At 34.2% G+C, this 20,186-nt stretch overlaps 2 protein-coding genes across 2 annotated transcripts; both read left to right on the forward strand.

Annotated features, from left to right (window-relative positions):
* Nucleotides 1-1,763: 1,763 nt before the first annotated feature.
* BJX67DRAFT_372804 (uncharacterized protein) lies at nucleotides 1,764-2,606 on the forward strand (the record flags this gene model as incomplete). The annotated part of the gene is made up of 4 exons (XM_071031300.1): nucleotides 1,764-1,955; nucleotides 2,250-2,369; nucleotides 2,469-2,489; nucleotides 2,568-2,606. The coding sequence occupies 4 exons, from the start codon at nucleotides 1,764-1,766 to the stop codon at nucleotides 2,604-2,606; spliced, it is 372 nt and encodes a 123-aa protein (XP_070885133.1).
* A 12,569-nt stretch (nucleotides 2,607-15,175) lies between these two features.
* BJX67DRAFT_372805 (uncharacterized protein) lies at nucleotides 15,176-16,400 on the forward strand (the record flags this gene model as incomplete). The annotated part of the gene is made up of 6 exons (XM_071031301.1): nucleotides 15,176-15,356; nucleotides 15,408-15,490; nucleotides 15,558-15,706; nucleotides 15,753-15,825; nucleotides 15,875-16,294; nucleotides 16,347-16,400. 6 exons carry the CDS (start codon nucleotides 15,176-15,178, stop codon nucleotides 16,398-16,400), a joined length of 960 nt encoding a protein of 319 aa, XP_070885134.1.
* Between the last annotated feature and the right edge of the window lie 3,786 nt (nucleotides 16,401-20,186).

A 20,186-nucleotide genomic window follows, 5' to 3' on the forward strand; every position in this document is an offset into this window, starting at 1 on the left:
CAGCTTTACCAGCTGTACCACTCTTCCACACCAAAAGCAAGTATAGATATTAGCACCTAGATTTAGCGCTGGTAGTAATTCTTGTTCCTAATGCAGTTTAGGAACTTACCAATAAGATTATATAGGGTAAAAGAATATGGCAAGGCTAAGACAGTCTATGTATTAGCTGCTATTCCCAGGACAAGATAAAAAGTTTTTGAATGGAGGAGGCTAAGCTAACTAAAAGGGATTACCAAATAGGCAGCAAGAATCTAGTTTTAGACGTGGTCATTACTTGCTAGTCAACAATAACTATTCAGGAACAGGATAATAATAAAAGCTGGAGTTATCTATCAATAGACTTTAAATACTTATTTGCTGCTATCTCTCACGCAAGTTTGTTACTTGGTTGCCTATAGATTTTTATTCTCCAAAAGATAAATGTGTTGTATATTCAAACAACAATTTCAGAGAATAGAGCACTAAACCTTTTTTCTGATTAGATCCCCTTATGGTTACACGCATGTCAAGGGTGCTTTTGTCTGAAACTCCTTATTAGCAGATGCATGCAGCTAGCTCACCAAACTAAAATATTAAGTGAAAACAGACTCTACTATTAATTATCTTAAGCTAGGCACGTGATTCTCGCTTATTAATTTCCCTTGCCATCCACAATAGTGCTTCCAACACTTACTTTTGGCAGTGGAAAATTATCTATTCTCCAACCTGCTGGGGCCTTCTTCGGCCTAAAAAGATTGCAGGAATTGGATCACACTTGGTCAGCGTTTAGACTCCAATAATATGTGGGTATTGTTGAAAAAGGGGGATTCTAATTAAAGCTAATTTGTGCTTTGCCAGCCTTTCCATCATTCTAAATATTAAATATTTCTATCTCACACTGCAAGGTCAGTCAAAAAGGTCAAAGGCCCATTCCTCGGCGAACCTCCCCCCACCAAAAATCTACAGCTGCGTCGCAGGTCGTGTCCGCTGCTAAGAAATATGCCCTGCGAAATACTTTCAACAAAATTTCGCAACGTCTTCCCGCAAAATAGAATCCGTGTAATCGACGGTGCATAGCACTACCTGACGCGAATTCGGATTCCCGTTCGATCAACAAAAGGCTCGGCTTCTCTTGCGGAGCGTTAAAGCCAAACTGTGCTGATAAGAATGAGAACATGAGTCACCATGATGCACCCCTGGCGGCTAATAACTCTAAGGGTCCTGCTTACTCCAGCAGCTCAGTGCTGTCTATAGAGTAATAGAAGCTGCCTCCTTAAATATGCCGCCCCAGAAGTTGTCGGGTTAAATAGTCTTGGCCAATTTTGCTAATTCCTAGGCATTCTTCCTCCTGTTACCACCCTGGATCATGTACCATTTCTCCTCAGCTTTCTCTTCCAGCTTTTCTCCCTGATAGACTTAGCTTATCTTCTTTTTCTATACTTAGAGATAGTTCTTTTAGACTACAACGCGCTTTTCCCCTATCTTCTTTAATAGTAGAAATATATATTACTCGCGAAAAGGTCAAAAAACTGTCTTGGACCACACAAGGTGCAATACTGCTAGAATCAATGGATGTCTTGAACTGACATGCCCTCTATTATCTACCTGCTTTACTAGCCAGTATGGTAGTCATTGCTGTGGCACTATATTTCAGGTTTTTACAATGCCGTCTTCCGATCATGGAAAGGGTTGCTCAATAACATATACCTTTAATTAAATAATAGATATACTAGTATATATTGCGTGCTAACCAAGTAAAAGCTATTTTAAAAGGCTAACTTAACATGCAGACCCCAGGCCTACCTCCTATGAACAATTTACACAAAATTATTACTATAAAACATCACCCGGTCCTCAAGCAGTCTGATAACCAAAAGCTTTTGAAAATTAGTATATTTGCTAAAGTCTATCTTGTGGATAAAAGAATAATTAGGAAGGCACCTTGTAGTACAAGAGAGGAAGATATTAAGCCTGTTGTTTATGAAGCCTATATTTATAGGATTTTAAGCAAACACCCACAAATTGCTAAATACCTCTTGCTAGGAATGCAGGACTATATAGATATTTAATACTATTCTTCTGGTAATTTGGCTAGTTATATCTAGACAAACACAATCTTGTCTGATCTCCAATCTAAATAGTTTCAACAGATCATTGAGGCAGTTATTATAATCCATAGCCGTTATATTGTCTATTCAGATTTGGCATTATAACAGTTTTTCGTTAATAATGACTTTAATATTCGCCTGGGCGATTTCAACTCTTCCTAGTACCCTGGACACCCAGCCTTAGGCTATGAGAAGGCATCTTATTGCTTACCAAGAGATTACAAGATACCAAACACGATCTTGTCAGATATCTTTGCGCTAGGCTCTATATTATATAAACTTGTTACTAGGTTTATTCCATACCATGAGCTTTATCTAGTCGAGTCTGCAGATATTTTGCTTTCTAGTAATCTAGCAATCATTTAAGCGCGAATTTAGTAGCAGCATCATGCTGATTTCAAAGTTGAGGCCTGATATAGGAGACAATAATTCCCTAATATATCTCAAACCTTTAGGGGAGATGTTATTCTAGGGTGCTAGAAGGGAGTCTTCACTATAGCAGAACAAGCTCTTGCTTGATATTTGGTAGTAAAACCCAACACGTAACTAATCCTGTTTTTTAATAAATACTAGATTTTATTATAGGTTTTTATAAGTAAACAAATTCAAGCAGCTTATTGATTTAGTTGATTCTACCCCTTTAAAGCTGAGCTCCAAAGATGGCAATCCTAAGACTTGCTTAAATAGCTGACCAGCATTTGCGTGTGTAGGAGTCGATTGTTACAGATGGTTGACGTCTCGAGCCCTTAGGCCGTGCTTAGCTCTCGAGATGGATTGACTTACTGGGTTGCGTAGACCATCCAACTTGCCCTTAGACAAGTCACGTTGGGGTGACTATAGGTGGAGCGAAGTAAGGCTAGCCTCTACTATATATAATGTAGCCTGTAGAAGTGCTAGATAAAGTGTATTTGCAAGGCAAGGGTAGCTCTGTATATAATAGTTATATTAATCATGAAGAACTAGGTACAATGGGTAATATGCGTTCTTGGGGTTCGACTACCATCTTGACTACAGTCCTAACTGCCTTTATTACTATATATGTCCTTGCCTGTTTCTGCCCCACTGTTCTGCCTGGTAGGTTCTTAACTATTTCAGGGTAGTGCTATTACTATCGCTCTTGTCTCCACCTGTTGCCTAGAAAGGGAGGTTTTTCTTCCACTAACTAGATCCTGATGGGATAAATTTATAATTTGGGCATTGCTTAATTGTACTCTTTACTAGTTTTTTATTATATTTGTTTTCGATCTTTTCAGTGATTGTCTTATTACCAATTATTTTAGTAATTTTATATTCTTCGTATATTATAGAATGTTTCTATCTTAATAGAGAGTTAGCAAGTTACAGTCTAACAGCAATAGTTCATGAATACCAATAGATATAAAAACTGTTATTTGTTCCACCTGAGAATGAGCCCGCCAAGCTCTAGTATGGTATTTAGATATGTATAATGCAATTTAAATTGAGGAAGAAAGGTGTTTCTTGGTTCCCAGAAAAGATGAAGACAATTATTTTATTTTAAGACAGCAGTAGTGGGCATAGTTCTTGGCAAATGCTTATGTTGTGTCTCAAATCATGCTACTATATACTATTTTAGCCCATTCACGTCCCAAGCATCCATGACAGTCCACCTGACCCGTCAATGGACATATGCAATCATCTATATTTGCCAATTAAATTTATTCTATTTTATTTTACTTCTTTAAAAGCTTTACTACTTGTTGGATGTTTCAAGTTAGTGTTAACTTTAGGCAACCAAGCTGAGTATAGACAAGGCAGCAACTTATTTAAATTGTGTCTGTGACTACCGTGTCATGTTTATTCCTTATTTTGTCCCACTCTTGTCAACATCTAACTATATTAAATATTAACCAAGTTTTTACTTTATTATCTCTCTAAAAGTCAAAATTAGATATTAATCCATTCTTAGATGTAACTAGCTAGCAAAGACTTGAATTAGGTTATTAATTCCTACATGACACTATTAAACCAACTATATCTTGGTAGATAACAAGCAGGAATAATAGGGCGAAACAGCATCTAAGGAACGCGTATTTAATATTAAGAGAGCTCTTTATAACGCTTTTTACTGCCATTATAATTACTGTTTTAGCTTCCATAGAACATGATAAGTTATTTCCTTGGCTTGAATGTTAGTAGCTTGAGGATCCTCTTTCCTCTTGATAGAAATCTCGTGCAGTTAAATATATTAAAGAACTAGACAAGAAAAGGGAGCAGAACCTCCTTTATATTCAAGGTAGTAACATATCCTATATTATATGATATATGCTAAAGATAATTATAGAAACGCTATATTCAAAGAGGCGCAAAGCCAGAGGCGGTACAAAAAAGTCGCGTGATTGTACCCTTATATTGGACTTACTCAGTACCCTAGAACCTATTAACCAGGCCACTAGATTAAAGTTTTATGGAGCAAGTAAGTATCATGAATCTCTAGTTTCTCCTTCTAAGATGTTGAAACAGACAATAATGGAATTACAGAAGATACTACCACAAATATCCTAGCAAGCCAAGCAGTGGTCACAAACCCAGGTTTGTCTATTGTATAATAGTATATTGGAATATACTATACTAAGTCAAGTCAAGGTGTTGTCCAAGATTATACCATGAATCTGCTTGACCAAGAAATAATACCCTTCTATTCCTCCAAGCTTATTGATTTTCTGAATGCCTTCCAAGGAGAATATCCATACTTGCGACTTATCTGCAAGTTGCTTTAAACTTGTAAACCAAATCTATGGCTTCTATATTCCTTGTTTGGTATGGTGCCTTTATATATCTAGATTGGTCTCCAGCTCCCCCCTGGGCTTGGCTTTAATATAGAGGTGTCAAGCGAATTTAGCTATTAATTCATGGAATCCCTCTAGATGCTTCCAAGCTCAGCTAACACGGGCAATGAAACATTGCAATAGAATATTTCTAAACACGAGTCTAGTTTAGCTATCTCCAAACACAAGGATCCTAAGCTTATTTACGGCTTTTGGCCCTGTAGGGAGAATATTAATTTTGCCCTCTATAGCACGCGAATAAATAACCCTATCTCCCTTGTTTTTGTATATAAGCACAGCTGGCGCAATTATGGAATCTAGATATTTTCCCTGGAAATAATCTTTCTCTAGAATAATATCCTTCCTGTCCTAGTAGACTAATAAGTGATGGCAGAATATGTACTAGTTGGGTTACTAACTAGTAACAATCTGGCTTCCTCTTCCAAGCCCTTGTTATCTAACGCGCTTGCCTTCTAAAATACATCTTTGTTAACTTTGGTCGCGTCTGCAGACATTATATAAGAAGGCCATGCTTGATAACTGTCTTTGATAAGATGATGCCACAACTCCTGCCCTAAGAGACTAATAAGTCTATTAGCCTTTACCAAGTAATTAACAAGAACACTTACAGGGAAGTTTTGCTAGCTAGCTTTCATTAGCACGACTCTGATTGTTTTCCAAAGAATTCCGATGAAATAAGGGGCAGATAAAGGGAAGCAGCGGGGTTCTGAAATGATTCTGTCATGTGATTAATATCTGGTAGCAGGAATAATCGGGTAGCAACATATAAGGTCAGTTGGACGGCCAAAGTAACCTAAATGTGTCAAACTATCAGACATATTGCTCTTCGTGTTTCATACACTTGGAGTCATGAAGGTTGATGTGGAGAAAAAAGAATAAAAGGGACAACTTCTTAACACAGCTTTAGGTGGTAAGCGTAGATCCACCTTGTATATGCCCTATCCTGTCTTATTTAGTCCTATTTGCTCCCTCCAGGTTCATCCTAACATAATTTAATTTTAGTAGGTATTATTTTATCCTATTTTAGCCTATTTTAGTGCTATTTTATTCTCCTATATGTCATTGCGTACTAGAATAGTCTTAAATTGTACCATGGATTGCCCACTTTGTTTTACTAGTAAAAGGCAAATTGGGAAGCCAAACTAGAAAAAGGCAAACTACTACACCTAGTATCTAGATTGTGTAGTCATGAAACTATAGACTAGTAAATTCCTTTCTCTACTCATATTTTTATAGACTTTGTCATATATTAAGTATTACTATTCCAAGCACACCAAGCGGGGACTATTTGTTAATCAAACTAGTTTGCAAGAGGGTAAAGGTAGCAAGTATAGGGTCTAATTTCCCTCCTGGCTTTGGACATAAAAGGGTACAAATTCCTCTTGAAGTTGTTTTTGTTTTTATATTTCCTCATGAATTTGTTTTTTGTTGTTAATATTAACTCTCATACTCTTGTTCACTATTATACTAATCTACTCCAAAGTTCATTTTACCAATTGTCTGTCAAGTAACTAGTATGGTTGCTACTTATCAAGACGCTAATACTACCCCTTTGGTCTCCCTAGTGTTAGATTTAGGGTCCGCCGATCGATCCGAAGGAGAACGCCTAAGGATATTCTTGACAGGGTAAAGAGAATATAGGATGTTTGGGTCAAACAAAATATAGAAAGAGGCAGATAATCTAAAGCGATTGGTAAATAATAGATGTATTGTCAATCTGGTTAATAATAGATAGTAAACAAAACTTCTAGGTACAGGTAATAATAGTCCCTTTTATATTTATCCCTGTAGTATTCTTAAGTACTATATAATACTTATATCAGAATACCTGCTCTATTATCTCTAATCATATTAGATCACCTAATACTACTATAGTCCAAGTTAGCCCTAGCATCATACTACTTAATATAACCAGGTTAGTATATCTTTTATCTATTGTGCTGTGGCCTAGTACTATAGTATAGTAGATTTATTAGCTATTAATGTCCAAGTTCTTTAATAATCCCCCTCTTTCAAGGTCTTTGTCCCAAAAATATAATAAGTAGTGTTTCCCCAGGTAAGCCTGTTCATGCTTATCCTACTTTTCTTAATATATTAGCGCTAATCTTATTATGGCTTCAAATTCTAGCATTTAAAAACAAAACCTTAAACATTAAATTGAAGAGAGTGGTTTTATAATAGTTACTTCCTATATCTAGTACTCTTAGTTAGATAAATCATGCAAAAAGTCCAAGGATTCAAGTTGCTATAACAAGTATGTGTGGTTAGATTAAAAATATGTTATCCCTGAGCCATCCTTTTCTAATATAGAGTAGAAATATCTTGTGGCAGTATAACAAGAGCTTTAATTAAAAGATTTGGAAATTCAAGAGCAGATCAAACTATTACTAACTTGTTTATATTACATCTAAAAACAAGAGCAGCTTCTTAACTATTGTGTGGGTGATTTTATTTCTTATAAAATTAAAAAAATCAAGGAATTAGAAAAGTTGGAAGAAAAAGAGTATAAATAAAAGAAAATTAAAGAAGTATAACAAGTACTAGTTATTCCAAACAAAATCTTGCAGGCTCATGTCGCGCAGGCTACTAATGCTTTCTTGTTGCCTTCTTTAGAGGACTTTTTTTTTAACTAGTTTATTACTGGAATTCTAGAATCTTCTTAGGGCAATTAAGGTGCCTAACTAGTTCCCAAGAATTATCTTCTAGTAGGTAACCCTTCTATTTGACAAGGTACTAAATCTAACCCTTTTCTATTTATTAATCTAGGATCTGTTTAACTTTATACTCCTTATTAACCTTAGTTGCTTTATTATTAGCATTTTCTAGGTTCTTTATTAGTTCAAGTAATGAGATATAGAATACTAGGTAAACTTGCATTCTTACTAGTAGTATTAAGTAATAGTTGTTATTTGCAAGTTTCTTTTTAATTTTAAATAGTCTATATTTCACGGTATCGAGTTTGTTGCTTGGTTATTTACTCTTAATATTAAAATCTTTTTTTCTTATTATTTGTTGTAGCAGGTAAACTCTCTCTCCTTTCTAAAATTATAGCATGTCCTCATGCTTCTTGTTATAGTAAAACTTTATTTTTTTCTCTATCTATCTAATATTATTAGTTATAGATTAGTATAATACCTTTATATAAGCAATATATATTAATACTATATCTAACCTTTTTTTAGCTAGCAATAGTTCCCAATATATTTTAGGATTTCTCCCAAGATTTGTGTAATAAGGTGTAATACCTATTATTGTATTCTTTACATTATTAATTGCAAATTAAGCTATAGGCAATAATTCTACCTAATTATCTTGGTTCTAGTCCATGTAGTATTATAAATACTATTTAATTAACTAAATTATCCTTTTGGCTTGTCTATTAGTTTGTTAATAATTAGTAGTAGACATGTCTTGTCTTGTTCTACATGCTTCTATAAGTATTTTCCAAAACTTTGATATAAATAGCTTGTCTTGGTTAGAAGTTATTTGCTTTAGTAGTCTAGTCTAAATAAATACCTTGTATAGTATTAGATATGCTAGCTTTTTTATAGTAATATTCTTTTATATTAGTCTAATAATTATATATTTTATATATTTGTATATAACTGTGATTACATCTATATATATAATTCTTGTAATAGAATCCTTTAATAATAACAATTCTTGAATAAAATCAACTATAATACTTTCCCATGGTTTTATTAGGATTTCTAGTATTTGCATTTTTTTATATAGTTAATATTATAATTATTTATTCTATCTACATTTGTTGTACTATATAATATAGTCCCATACTCTTTTATATATTTATAGAAAGTAATATGCTTGTTGAATTTTTTCTATTATCTTCTTAATCCCTTGGTATCCTTTAGATAGTAGGTTATAGTATTTTTAAATTACTTTCCTAACTATTCTATTAGGTATTATAATTGTTCTATTCTATAGTAATACTCTATTGCTTTCTTTAATATTATTTATATTAAATCTCCAAGTCTGGATTATTCTATCTTCTTTTTACTTTTTCTTGAGTTGTACAAGAAACTTGTAGTTATTAATTATAACTACTACTGCCAATTATGCTTCTTAGTTAAATTATAACCTGTTTTTGTTAATCTTTAGCATGTTTGTTTCTAGGTTTTTAATATTAATTATATAGTTAGGGTTTCTGCTTAGCATGTCTATTATAATATTTTTCTTGCTATTAATATGTTTAATCTTAAATTAGTATTATAAAAGCTCTTGAGCCTATTATACTTGTTATTCTTTAAGTTCCTTTGTTATTGTAAAGAATGTTAAGTTCTTATAATCTATTTAAATAATTATTTTATATTTTGCTTCTTGCAAGTAATATTTTTAATATTTAAATTCTTTAATAATTGCAAGTATCTCTTAATCATATATATTATAGTTTTATTTAGCTTGGGTTATTTTTCTTAAATAAAAGGAGATAGATTGCAATTTCCTGTTATTATCTTTTTGTTCAAGAACTATTCCCAATCCTTCTTTTAATATATCTATTTTTATATAGTTTTGTTGTTCTAGGTTATATAGTTATAAGATTAGTACTTTCTTGACTGTTTTCTTAACTAAATTTATTAACTCTTGTTCCTTTTATCCCTAGATAAATAGTATATTATTCTTAAGTAACTCTATTATAAGTCATGAATTTTACACATGTTAGTAGAGATATTCTTGTATATACCCTAATATCCCTAAGAACCCTTGTATTTTTTTCTTGTTGGTTAGTATTAGCTAATTTAGTATTATGTTAACCTTTTCTTGTGGTATTTGCCATCCTTCTAGTATAAGTCTTATACCTAGATATTTAATTTCTATAGTATTAAATTTATATTTTCTAATACTTAGCATAAGTCTAGCTTCTAGCATTATTGTTATAACTTCTTAAATATGTCCCTCATGCTCCTTAGGGTTTTCCAAATAGATAATCATATTATTAAAGTATACAGTAACAATCCTGTTAAGGTATTATTGTAATATATAAGTTATGAACCTTGAGAATTCCACAGGCAATTATGTAAGTTCTATAGATATAATAACCTATTTATATAACCCCTGGTCTGTAAGAAATGCTATTTTCTAGATATTATCTTCGTGTATCAAGAGGTTGTAGTAACCTTATTGCATGTTAAAAATAGTTATAATTTTTGTATTTTATAGCAAATCTCTCTTTTGTCCTATATATAGTGCTTTATTTATATCTAGTATTATAGCATTATTAAGTTTTCTATAATTAATTACTATTCTTATTTTCCCATTTTTTTTTGGCACAAATATTGGTTGTGACAATATCTTGGACTTTAATTTATATATATATCTAGCTTCCAAGAATTTCTTGATAAACTTGTTTTCTATTGCCAATTCTTCAAGTAACTTTTAAAATTGCTTGACTTGTGGCAACTTAATATTTAGTTTTAGTAATATCCTTGCTTTATACTATAGTTTATAGCTAGGCAATTAGTAATCTAGTTTCACAAATAATTTAATAAACTTGTAGTACTTTCTTGGTAATAGCTTCTTGACTTTAGCAAGCTTAGTTTTGTAAATTTCTTTTAGCTTAGGATATCTATTTTTTACAAGTTAAACCCTTGTTTTATTATTTCTAGTTATTTTACTTAATACTTTCTACATCCTATTTATTATTTCTATTCGGGTAGTTTCTTGTTCTAAAGTATTTATTACCTTTTAATTCTTACTGCTAGAGATTATCCCTAATTCTTCTTTAATATTATAAGCTTGTATATTGCAGTCTTGTTTTTCTATAACTAAATAGTATTTCTTGATTACAACTTCTCCCCTTATTTAGTTAATGCTTGGTTCCTGTTTTATTAACCAAGGCATTCCTATAATTATATTATATAATCTTTCTTCTGTTAGTACAACTTTAAATATTAGATTCTTACTGTATATTTCTAAGTTTATTTAGACAATCCTTGTTTTTATTTTAGGTTTATAGTATAGCACCTTGCCTCTAAATCTAATAATCTTAAGGCTTTATCCTATTAGGTCAGATTTAATCCTATATTATCTAGCAAACTTGGGTCTTATAAAGTTATCTAATGCTTTAAAGTCTATTAGAATCCTTGCTTTGTATTTATTAATTATGGCAAGTATAACTAGTAATACTTGGCTTTTAATCATGTAAAGCTAAACCTCTTGTTAGTATTTTTCATGCTATTTCTATTTTTCTCTAATATAGTGATTCTTGTCGTGTATTATTAGCTGTTCTTTAGGGTGGAAAATACATCCTTTAATCCTGTAGTTATATATTATCAAGTTATAATAGTATAAATGTTTTTTGCTTGTAAAAGTATAGTCATAGTTTTCCTTTATAGGGTACTTGTAATCTGGCTTTTTTAATATACTTGGTTCTTGCAGATACTATCTATGTTCTTGTTTTGTATGGATATATTTTCTGTAAAAATTGTTGTAGCAAAATATTTAATTAATCTTTTGGTATATTATCCCTTTAAGAATTAGGTAATAATTATATAGGCAGTTTTATACATGTCTAATCTGATTATTATAGAAGCATGTTCCTCTTGAGTTTAATATCTGTTTAAATTTTTCTGCTATTTATTTATATACTTCTCCATGTTTTGGGCATGGTAGAAATATCTAGTCTCTATATTATTTGCATTCTATAATATAATCTTGCCATGTTTTCCTAGACTATTTCTAATATATTGCTTATAGTAGCATGTAAATGCAAGGTTTGTCTTCCAAGAAGTTGCTGATTTTATAGCTTTTAGCTTCTCGCGAGGTTTCTATTTATATTTCACGAGTCTTATACTGAGTTATTGCTGTTTTATTAGTAATCTAAGCTATTAACTGTACATAGAACTTGTTGGTTAAAGAAGAGATCTTATTATTGTTATCTTGTTTTTCTCTTGCCAAGTAATATTGTTTATTATTTATATTATTAGATTTATGCTGGCAAACTTTGTGGTAATTTTCATGCTCCTGAATGTATGGTTCTGCTGTAGGTGATTTGTTGGTATTATATAATATCTAAGCTAACCTCTCTTCAAAGTCTAGTAAATATTTTCTCTGTTTCTTAGCATCTAATATCTATATTTTCTTATATTTTTAGTACTATTTCTTTCTTTTCTTTTTATAATATGTCTTATCCTTTCCTTTTTTTTTTATTAATATCCTTGTTTTTATTGCTAATCTTTATAGTTGTAATAGTATTAGCTAATCTTTTTATATTTTCTTGCTATTTTTTGTATGGCTTGTTTAATCTTGAGGTAATAATTATATTATTTCCTATGTTAACAAGTGTATAGACAGTATGAATATCTTTAGTTATATATGCTAGTTGCTATTCCTAGTCTATTAGTTTGGTTACTATTCTAGTAGTATTAACTTGCGCTTTATAGATTGTCTGTATAATACTTAATTATAAATTATAGGTAGCTAGTCCTTGATCTTTTTTAACATGGTAATTTTTTATGATATATCTAGGTTTATTATACTTGAAATATTTTTTGTTAAACTTTTTCTTTCCTTTGCCATTCTGGTTGTTTTATTAAGTTTTGCTAATAGTAGTATTTATCTATATTTTAACATCTCTATTCTTGTCTTGTTGTTGCTTCTAATAGTTAAATAGTTTCTTTTATTGCTATTTCTTGAGCTATTATTTAGTATATTAAGTCTTAACCTTGGATGTTTGATTGATAAGTTTGTTCAAGGTCTCAGGCTTATTATTAATTAATACAAGCACATCCTTAGTCCTTGCTTTTAGTCCTTTATAATAGGTAGACTTGAGTGTATTATTTTTTTATATTAAGTTAGATGCAATCTAGTAGAACTTCACAGTATATTCCTTATAAGTTATCTTTTCTTGGTATAATAAGTAGATCTAATTTTTAGCAATTTTCATGGTATTCTAGTTTTTAAATACTTGCTTAAGCTATTTCTTGAAAGCTTTATACTTATTAAAGATTGTGTTGGTCATAGGCTTTCTCTAGTATTATAGTTTTTCTTAATAGTTATGCATGTAAGGTTTAAACTAGCTAAACACAGGTCTCTTAAAGTAAAAGGTAGTAAATATAACCTTATTAGACTTAGGTATACTTCCTAGGTTGTTAATATAGAGATGCATGTTTATTATAGTTAGATAACTTCTTAGGATTGCTTGCTTACCTTTAAATGGTTTAGGTTTGTTTGTCTTGATATCTTTAAATAACTATAATGCGCTGATTTAGTTTAACAAGGAGTTGACCATATTGCCCAACTATATAATCTTTTTAGAGTTAGTTAGTTTTTAAATAGTAATAGATTCCCTAGAAGCAGTGGCTACTAGATTCCTGGAAATATTACTATTTCCTACTATATTAATAGTAGATGCTTCTCTTTACTTAATCAAGGGTTTGTTATTGTTAGATTTAGGGTCTGCCAATTAATCTAAAGGAGAATACCTAAGGATATTCTTGACAGGGTAAAGAGAATATAGGATGTTTGGGTTAAACAAAGTATAAAAAGAGGCAGATAATCTAAAGTGATTGGTAAACAATAGATGTATTGTTAATCTAGTTAATAATAGATAGTAAACAAAACTTCTAGATACAGGTAATGATAGTCCCTTTTATATTTGTTCTTGTAGTATCCTTAAGTACTATATAATATTTATATTAAAGCGCCTGCTCTATTGTCTCTAATTATATTAGATTGCCTAATACTATTATAGTCCAAGTTAGCCCTAGCATCATACTGCTCAATACAACCAGGTTGGCACATCTTTTATCCATTGCGCTGCGGCCTAGCGCTGCGGCACAGCAGATCCATTGGCTGTCAATGTCCGAGTTCTCTGACACCTAGCTGTTAACCAAGGCCTTGAAAAGAAACCTTTGCTTACTATTGTTATTGGAAAGCTAGAGCAGGTTATGGCCAACTTGGTAAAAAAAGCCTTGTTTAACCTAGCTATATGGCCTGGTGGACTACTAGCAACTCCTCTCTATTTTTTCAGACTTTCTACGCTGCTGCTTGATATAGACAAACTAGAGAAGCAGTTGGGAGCTACAGCTAATACCAGAGATCAGTCTAAATATACTAATATTAAGGACTCCCTTGGCATTTTCAACACCAATAAGATTAAGCCCAGAAATATTATAGCTAAGAAGGTAAATAGTCCTATTCCTTAGCCTAAGGCGACTTCTACTATGCCCTACACGCCTCCTTTGGAGCCTGTCACAATATATTAATTAAAAAACCTGTTCCAAGCTATGCTGGAATACAAACCTCAATCAACTTCTAATAGCACGGAGACTGGTCTAGTTAAAAACAACTAGAAAAAGGAAAGATATAGAACCTCTAAACTAGACTACAAAATCATCTTGGAAGTGTATAGTTTCCTGCTCCAAGCATTATACTTTATAATCACTAACAGGAAATTAGGTGGGATAAAGAAATATCCAAGTATACAATTGTCAAGTTACTAGAGACCAAGAAAGTAAAGGATAGCCTAGAGGAATATATCTTTGTTATCTATAATCATGTTAGTAGAAAGCACCTAACATAACTTATGCTGAGGCAACTAACAGCACGCATAGACAGGAGATCCAGTAAGACCACGACTTTTATAGATATCAAGTTAGAAATACTCCAGGATATCTTGCAGGTAGTTCTATAAGGTGTCAAAACTGCCAGTCTGATAGAAGACAAGCTATTAGTAAGTTACTTCAAATAAAATTAGCACACATACTAACAATTCAGGTTAAGCAAACTATCCTCTTCCACTTCTAGCTGGAAATCCACAACTATATATAAAACATCCAGAATAACAAGGACCAGGACCCTAGATAGCTAGAGCACCTTATACTACTTGCTGGTTATATAAAAGATGGGTATGCTTCCATCTTATGGTATATTATTTCTCTATTATAGCATTGCTAAATCATATATAACCTTCTCTAGGCACTCTTCAAACCTGGAGATCTTATGTACTCCACCTGTTTTAGGACTAACAAATCTAGATATATTATATTTAATGCTAGCAAGGAGTCAGTATATAATAGAGTTATCTATTACAAGCTAGAGTGCAGGTATCTAGACTTTAACGGGCAAGACTTTAGTAAAGCAGGCATCACCCTTGGAATAGAGAAGTTCCGCGGAGCTAAAGCAATTAACTTGCTAAAAGCCTTCCTATTTAGTTACTACCCTAAATCTAAACAGGTCTACTAGCTTCTAGTTAAGTATAGTCAGAAATTCTGCAAGTTTACTAGCATGTATATTTAGCATTGTAAGGGCACTGCCTTTTCCATGATAGATGGGAAAGCTGTCCAAACCAATATTAGCAGCTGGGTGGTAGTAGATGCTACCTTTTTCCAAGAGATACAACTAAATTATACCAGGCCCTGTATTAAGGATACTTGGCATACCACAAGCTCAGGAATCAAGGTATTTGAACTGGACTCCTTTGCCTTTGATGGTAACCAGGCAAGTAACAAGGAAAGCATATAATAGAGGGGTGTGGGATTGTACCAGATAACAGATCAGGATTTTTTAATCTATTATCCTACTGTTTGCTGCTTTAGCTTCAAGGAGAAAACTTTCTATAAGTCACGTGTTATGCATGTGGGGCTAAAAGCTAACTCAAGATCTAGTGGAATATATAGTCTCTAATCTTTGTCAGGTCGACTAGTACCCTAAGTCATTCAACTACCTTAAAATCCCACATGATATAAAACAAATACTTCTCTCCCTGGCAATAACCTGCTTAGATCTCATCCTGATAGTGCCATTTGATGATATTATTAAAGGAAAGGGACGCGGAATCAACATCCTGCTCCAGTAAGTTGTGGTCCTTGGTTCATCCTTCTCTATCTTACCCCTTTAGTAGTCCTATAGGCATTGGGAAGACTTTTACTATTAAGACTACTATAGAGAGGTTTAACCTCCCTTTATACTTTGTAAGTCTTGAATATTATTATTAGATAACAGGTGGCTAAAGCATCCTAGATATTGGCTGGTAAACTAGTTATTAATCATGGGGACCTTAGTACACTAGAGGCTCAACTTGACACTATATTTAAGGTTGCCAAGTATTTTAACGTGGTGCTCCTCTTAGACAAGGTAGATGCGTTCATGGAGCAGCATACCTCTTATCTTGATACACATAATTGCCTTCTAACTATCTTTCTTTGGAAATTGGAATACTATAAAGGCATTCTTTTTCTCACGTTAAACCAGGTCATTGACTTTGACGACGCTATTTTAAGCCACATCCATCTTAAAATCAAATATGAGGATCTGCCAAAAGAGACGCGCCAGGAGATCTGGACCCATTTCCTTTCTAAAACGTGTACACCCAACAGGTCTAGCGTGATCAAATGCCAGGACCTCTGCTGCTTAGAGTCCCTTTGTTTGAATGGACAAGAGGTAAGGTACTATCTAATATATATAAATGCCGCCTATTTACCCTGTAAACTAGATTAAAAACCTAATCTTTATTGCACATGCACTAGCTATAGTTAATAAAGAGTAAATAAGTTATAAACATTTGGAAATGGTAGCATAGTCAAACAAGAAGTTTGTAGAGGAATTTAGAAAACTAAAGCATCTTGAAAGTATATATACCTGATTATTATGCTAGAACTGTTATCTAGTAGCAAATTTCTACACCTAGCAGGGGAAAGTCCAAGCTATGCAAGACTTATTAGCAAAAAATAATTTATCTATATTCTCTTGCTTGTTTAGCTAATATTTACTATTTAACTTAAATATCTTTAGTTATTCTTATTGCAAGATCCAAGGAATTAGAACGTTAATTTTAGTAGTTGCAACCTGTTTAACTTGTAGAGTGATCAAGCAGTAGCACCAATCCTTATTTTCCTTATTTCCTCCTTTAATGCTGCATGTTTACCTGGAGGTACCAAAGATATTCAGGACAGCTGCTCTTGTCCATCTAACCTCCCCGTGGTTTGTACTACATACCTTAGCTAGTCCTTGACATAGAACCCAACGCGGATCTCCAACAAATTGTTCAGACTAAATTGGTTGTGTACCTGTTAAATCCTAGTTATTACTGCATGAACCCCTTTATAACTAGATAACTAAGTCCTAGTATATATTCTTCCAGGAATATATATCCTATAACAGGGCCATTCTCAATATTCTACCATTTCCAGGATAAAGTCTCAAGGAAGGTAGGTCCCTTGGTACTAGGAGAAGCTAAACCACTAAACTACTAAACTGGATATCAGCTATAAACCAATTAAAGTTGCATACCTAGAGTCGCGCTAAAGGCGTGAGTACTTTAGCGTAACTTTGATTGGTTTATATACAGCTAATTACTTGCTTTAGCAACAGTCTCTTGCTACTGTGACTTATAATCCGCATCTTACTAATATATGGTTGGATATTGCCTGGGACCATTACCTGTTCTGCTTGGGTTTAGCCTTGCTTACTTGTTGTTTAGTAGGCTACCTGGAAGGAGTTGGCATTTATTAGCTATAACTCGGGCTTTTCTCTTTCTAGAGGCCTACTAGAGCCATGGGGTCCTGTACAATATCCTAATATGTCCATACCACTATCTCCAGGATATGCTCCCCTTCAGTTCACATTGCATGAGATCTAGAAATCAAATAGGCTTTCATCCAACACTACGGATACTTGCGCGACTGCGGCGCTAAGTCCTGAGCTTCCGCAGCCAACCATAGATCCAAATTTATTGGCCCTGTATTCCTGTTGTGGGGCAGCTGCTGTAGCAAAAGCTTATTTGACTTGTTAACGAAGAACAGCACTGTTATATAGCCTGAAACCTCAAATATAGTCCTAGGTTCCCATTCAAAAACTTCCTCGCCCTAATTTACCCCAAGAACCTGAACAGGAACCAGGTAACAATCTAGATCTGAAGGGAGCGCAAGCGTCCAGCCCTGTACTATTTTGAGGATTCTCTCAGGGTTAGACATCTATATTCCTTCAATCCTTGAGCCAAGGTGCAATATATAGTGGCGCCTAGAAACTGGTGCCTATGTCAGTGTCTTATGATCTAATAGAGAATGGGAGGAACGTTCTAGAAGGTATACCTCTTCATGAGTAGTTTTACATGACATATCCAGTCTTATTTGCCCGTTGCTTCCATGTAGACCCTTTTATGGCTAATTCCCTTACAAGAGGAACCTCTCAAGATTCTTACTGTTACAATAGAGCATTTCTGAGTAGTGCTTTCTAAGTTTGTTTTGTTCATGTAATGGTAGAACTATGAATATATTCCTATATGTATCTGCTTATAAGCCAATACATAAGACAATCTATATATTCTGGATAAGCACATAGGAAAAGCCTCTCCAGTAGGAAACTGCCCTGAGAGGGTCCCCTTAGGATGATATGGTTCATATTCCCAAGAACCTCTTGGGTTGAGTTATATATTCCTAAACCCGACCTAGAACAACCCTCATAGTTCCTCTGATATCTTAGAATGAGAACGGTAATCCTCCGTTTCCTCTTCCTGACAGGCTGGGGCATCCTGCGCCCGCCGAGCAACACTCCAAGGCGTGATTTTTTTGCGGTTACATCGCTCGCTCTCACTCTGGGCGGTCGTGCTTGTTACTATCAGAGCCAGATCTCCTACTATTCGGGCGGGACCAGCCAACGCAGTACTAGTGTTCGCTTTCACCCGCTTTCTAGGATGGTCCTGCCCGCGTGCTGGGGAATCTAGCTTATGGTCATGGGTTTGGGAGACCTCCCCAGCCAATAATAGAAGCTATCTAGCCTTGGTGAATCTCCCCTTAGCCACAAGTTTTTTCTCTTTATACTCAGAAATCACGAAGATCTTATTAGTGCCATCAACAATTACCACATGGTAGCATTGGGAGGGGCTCAGGCTTTGTAGATTCCAATTATAAAGTAAGTAATTTTTCCATGTATACTTCCTTGCTGCTTGTTCCACTAGTAATAGATTGGAGGGATCAACCTAGAAACAATCAGAGTGCCTCTATTGCCCTTGTTCAAAAGTCTAGAAGGAAATCTCTACCTATACGGGTGGCAATAGCAGGGGCGGCCCAGCCTTAGTGGTAGGAGCTGGTTACTAATGAGGTTCCAGAATAATAGTAAGTGCCAAATCTAAGCCTGTGTGCGCTGCCTCCGCAATCTCACGTGGCGAATTTCGCCTTTCTATTTCCAGAGCGGGTTGGTTTGGGTTAAGGATACCAAGCTCTCCCTGAAGTTGCTTATATTCTAACTCCTCCTCTAACCTTTCCTGCTCCTCCTAAGCCCTTATTAATTGGTTTAGATATACATCCAAAGCCTGTTGCTGTCTATTTTGGTCACCTTGTGGAGATCCAGCCTCCATACATTCTAGATGCGGTGGCTGATCAATCTGCGGTTGCTCATAAATCTTACTATCTGGGTTTAAGACCTCTATCATGGCTATATCCCTTAAATCACTCTCTACAGGGACTGCTTCTGTCGAGATCCTTGTACACTGGCTATTGGTATCTTCGCCTTTATTTGATGGTCCCCAATATGTTATTGCAAGATCTGCAGCAGGGAGTTCCAGAGATAAGAGTCCCTGGTTGGACATATCCTGGTCCAAGTGCTCTATACTTACCTATTTATACTCCATGAGCTCTGGGCTGCTCTCGTTTGTTAGGTGCAGCTAATAATAGATCTTCTGCTTCTATTGTTGTTTCAGAAGCTGTCACTTCCTCCCTATTCTAAATACCTGCTAGTGCTGCAGGGTTTGCCGGGCCCTATCCTGTTGGACCTGTATTTCTTGTTGTTTATTTTGTACTGGCTTACTTGGCTTAGTAGTGTACGATACAAATCTTTAATTGATAGATGATCTATCATCCTTGACGAACAATAGGGACCAAGAGATATCCTTGCTAGTTTCTCTGGCCTGACAGTGGCTAGAAGGCCCGGGTCATGCTAATTTGCCAAAGAAGGAAAAATAGATGCAACAATGGATAAAAAAGGTGGTAATCGTGTTAGCAACCTTAATATTATCTGTGTGCAAATGGTCCAGGAAGAGCAAAGAATTATCTTGTTTATAGGATCTGATTCGGGGCATCCTGTACCAAGCCCGAGGTTTCATGGTATTGTCTGCAAGAAGGTCTTGACATACTTCTGGTTGATCTGGAATGGCAGCAGCAAAACAATTAATAATCCAACAGACCAGAGTATCGAACTGCTGGGCATTATACCAGAAATAATGAGGTTTTCTCGCCTTCAGGAGAGCCTCTCTCGCGATCTAATAATCTAGTAAGCTGTCAATTATCGCCTTGATTTCCAGGGATTTAAATCCAAGCTGGTCAGTGAGTTTGGCCAT

This window comes from Aspergillus lucknowensis, assembly GCF_044049455.1.
Source record: "Aspergillus lucknowensis strain CBS 449.75 chromosome Unknown BJX67scaffold_27, whole genome shotgun sequence".
NCBI classification, from domain to species: domain Eukaryota; kingdom Fungi; phylum Ascomycota; class Eurotiomycetes; order Eurotiales; family Aspergillaceae; genus Aspergillus; species Aspergillus lucknowensis.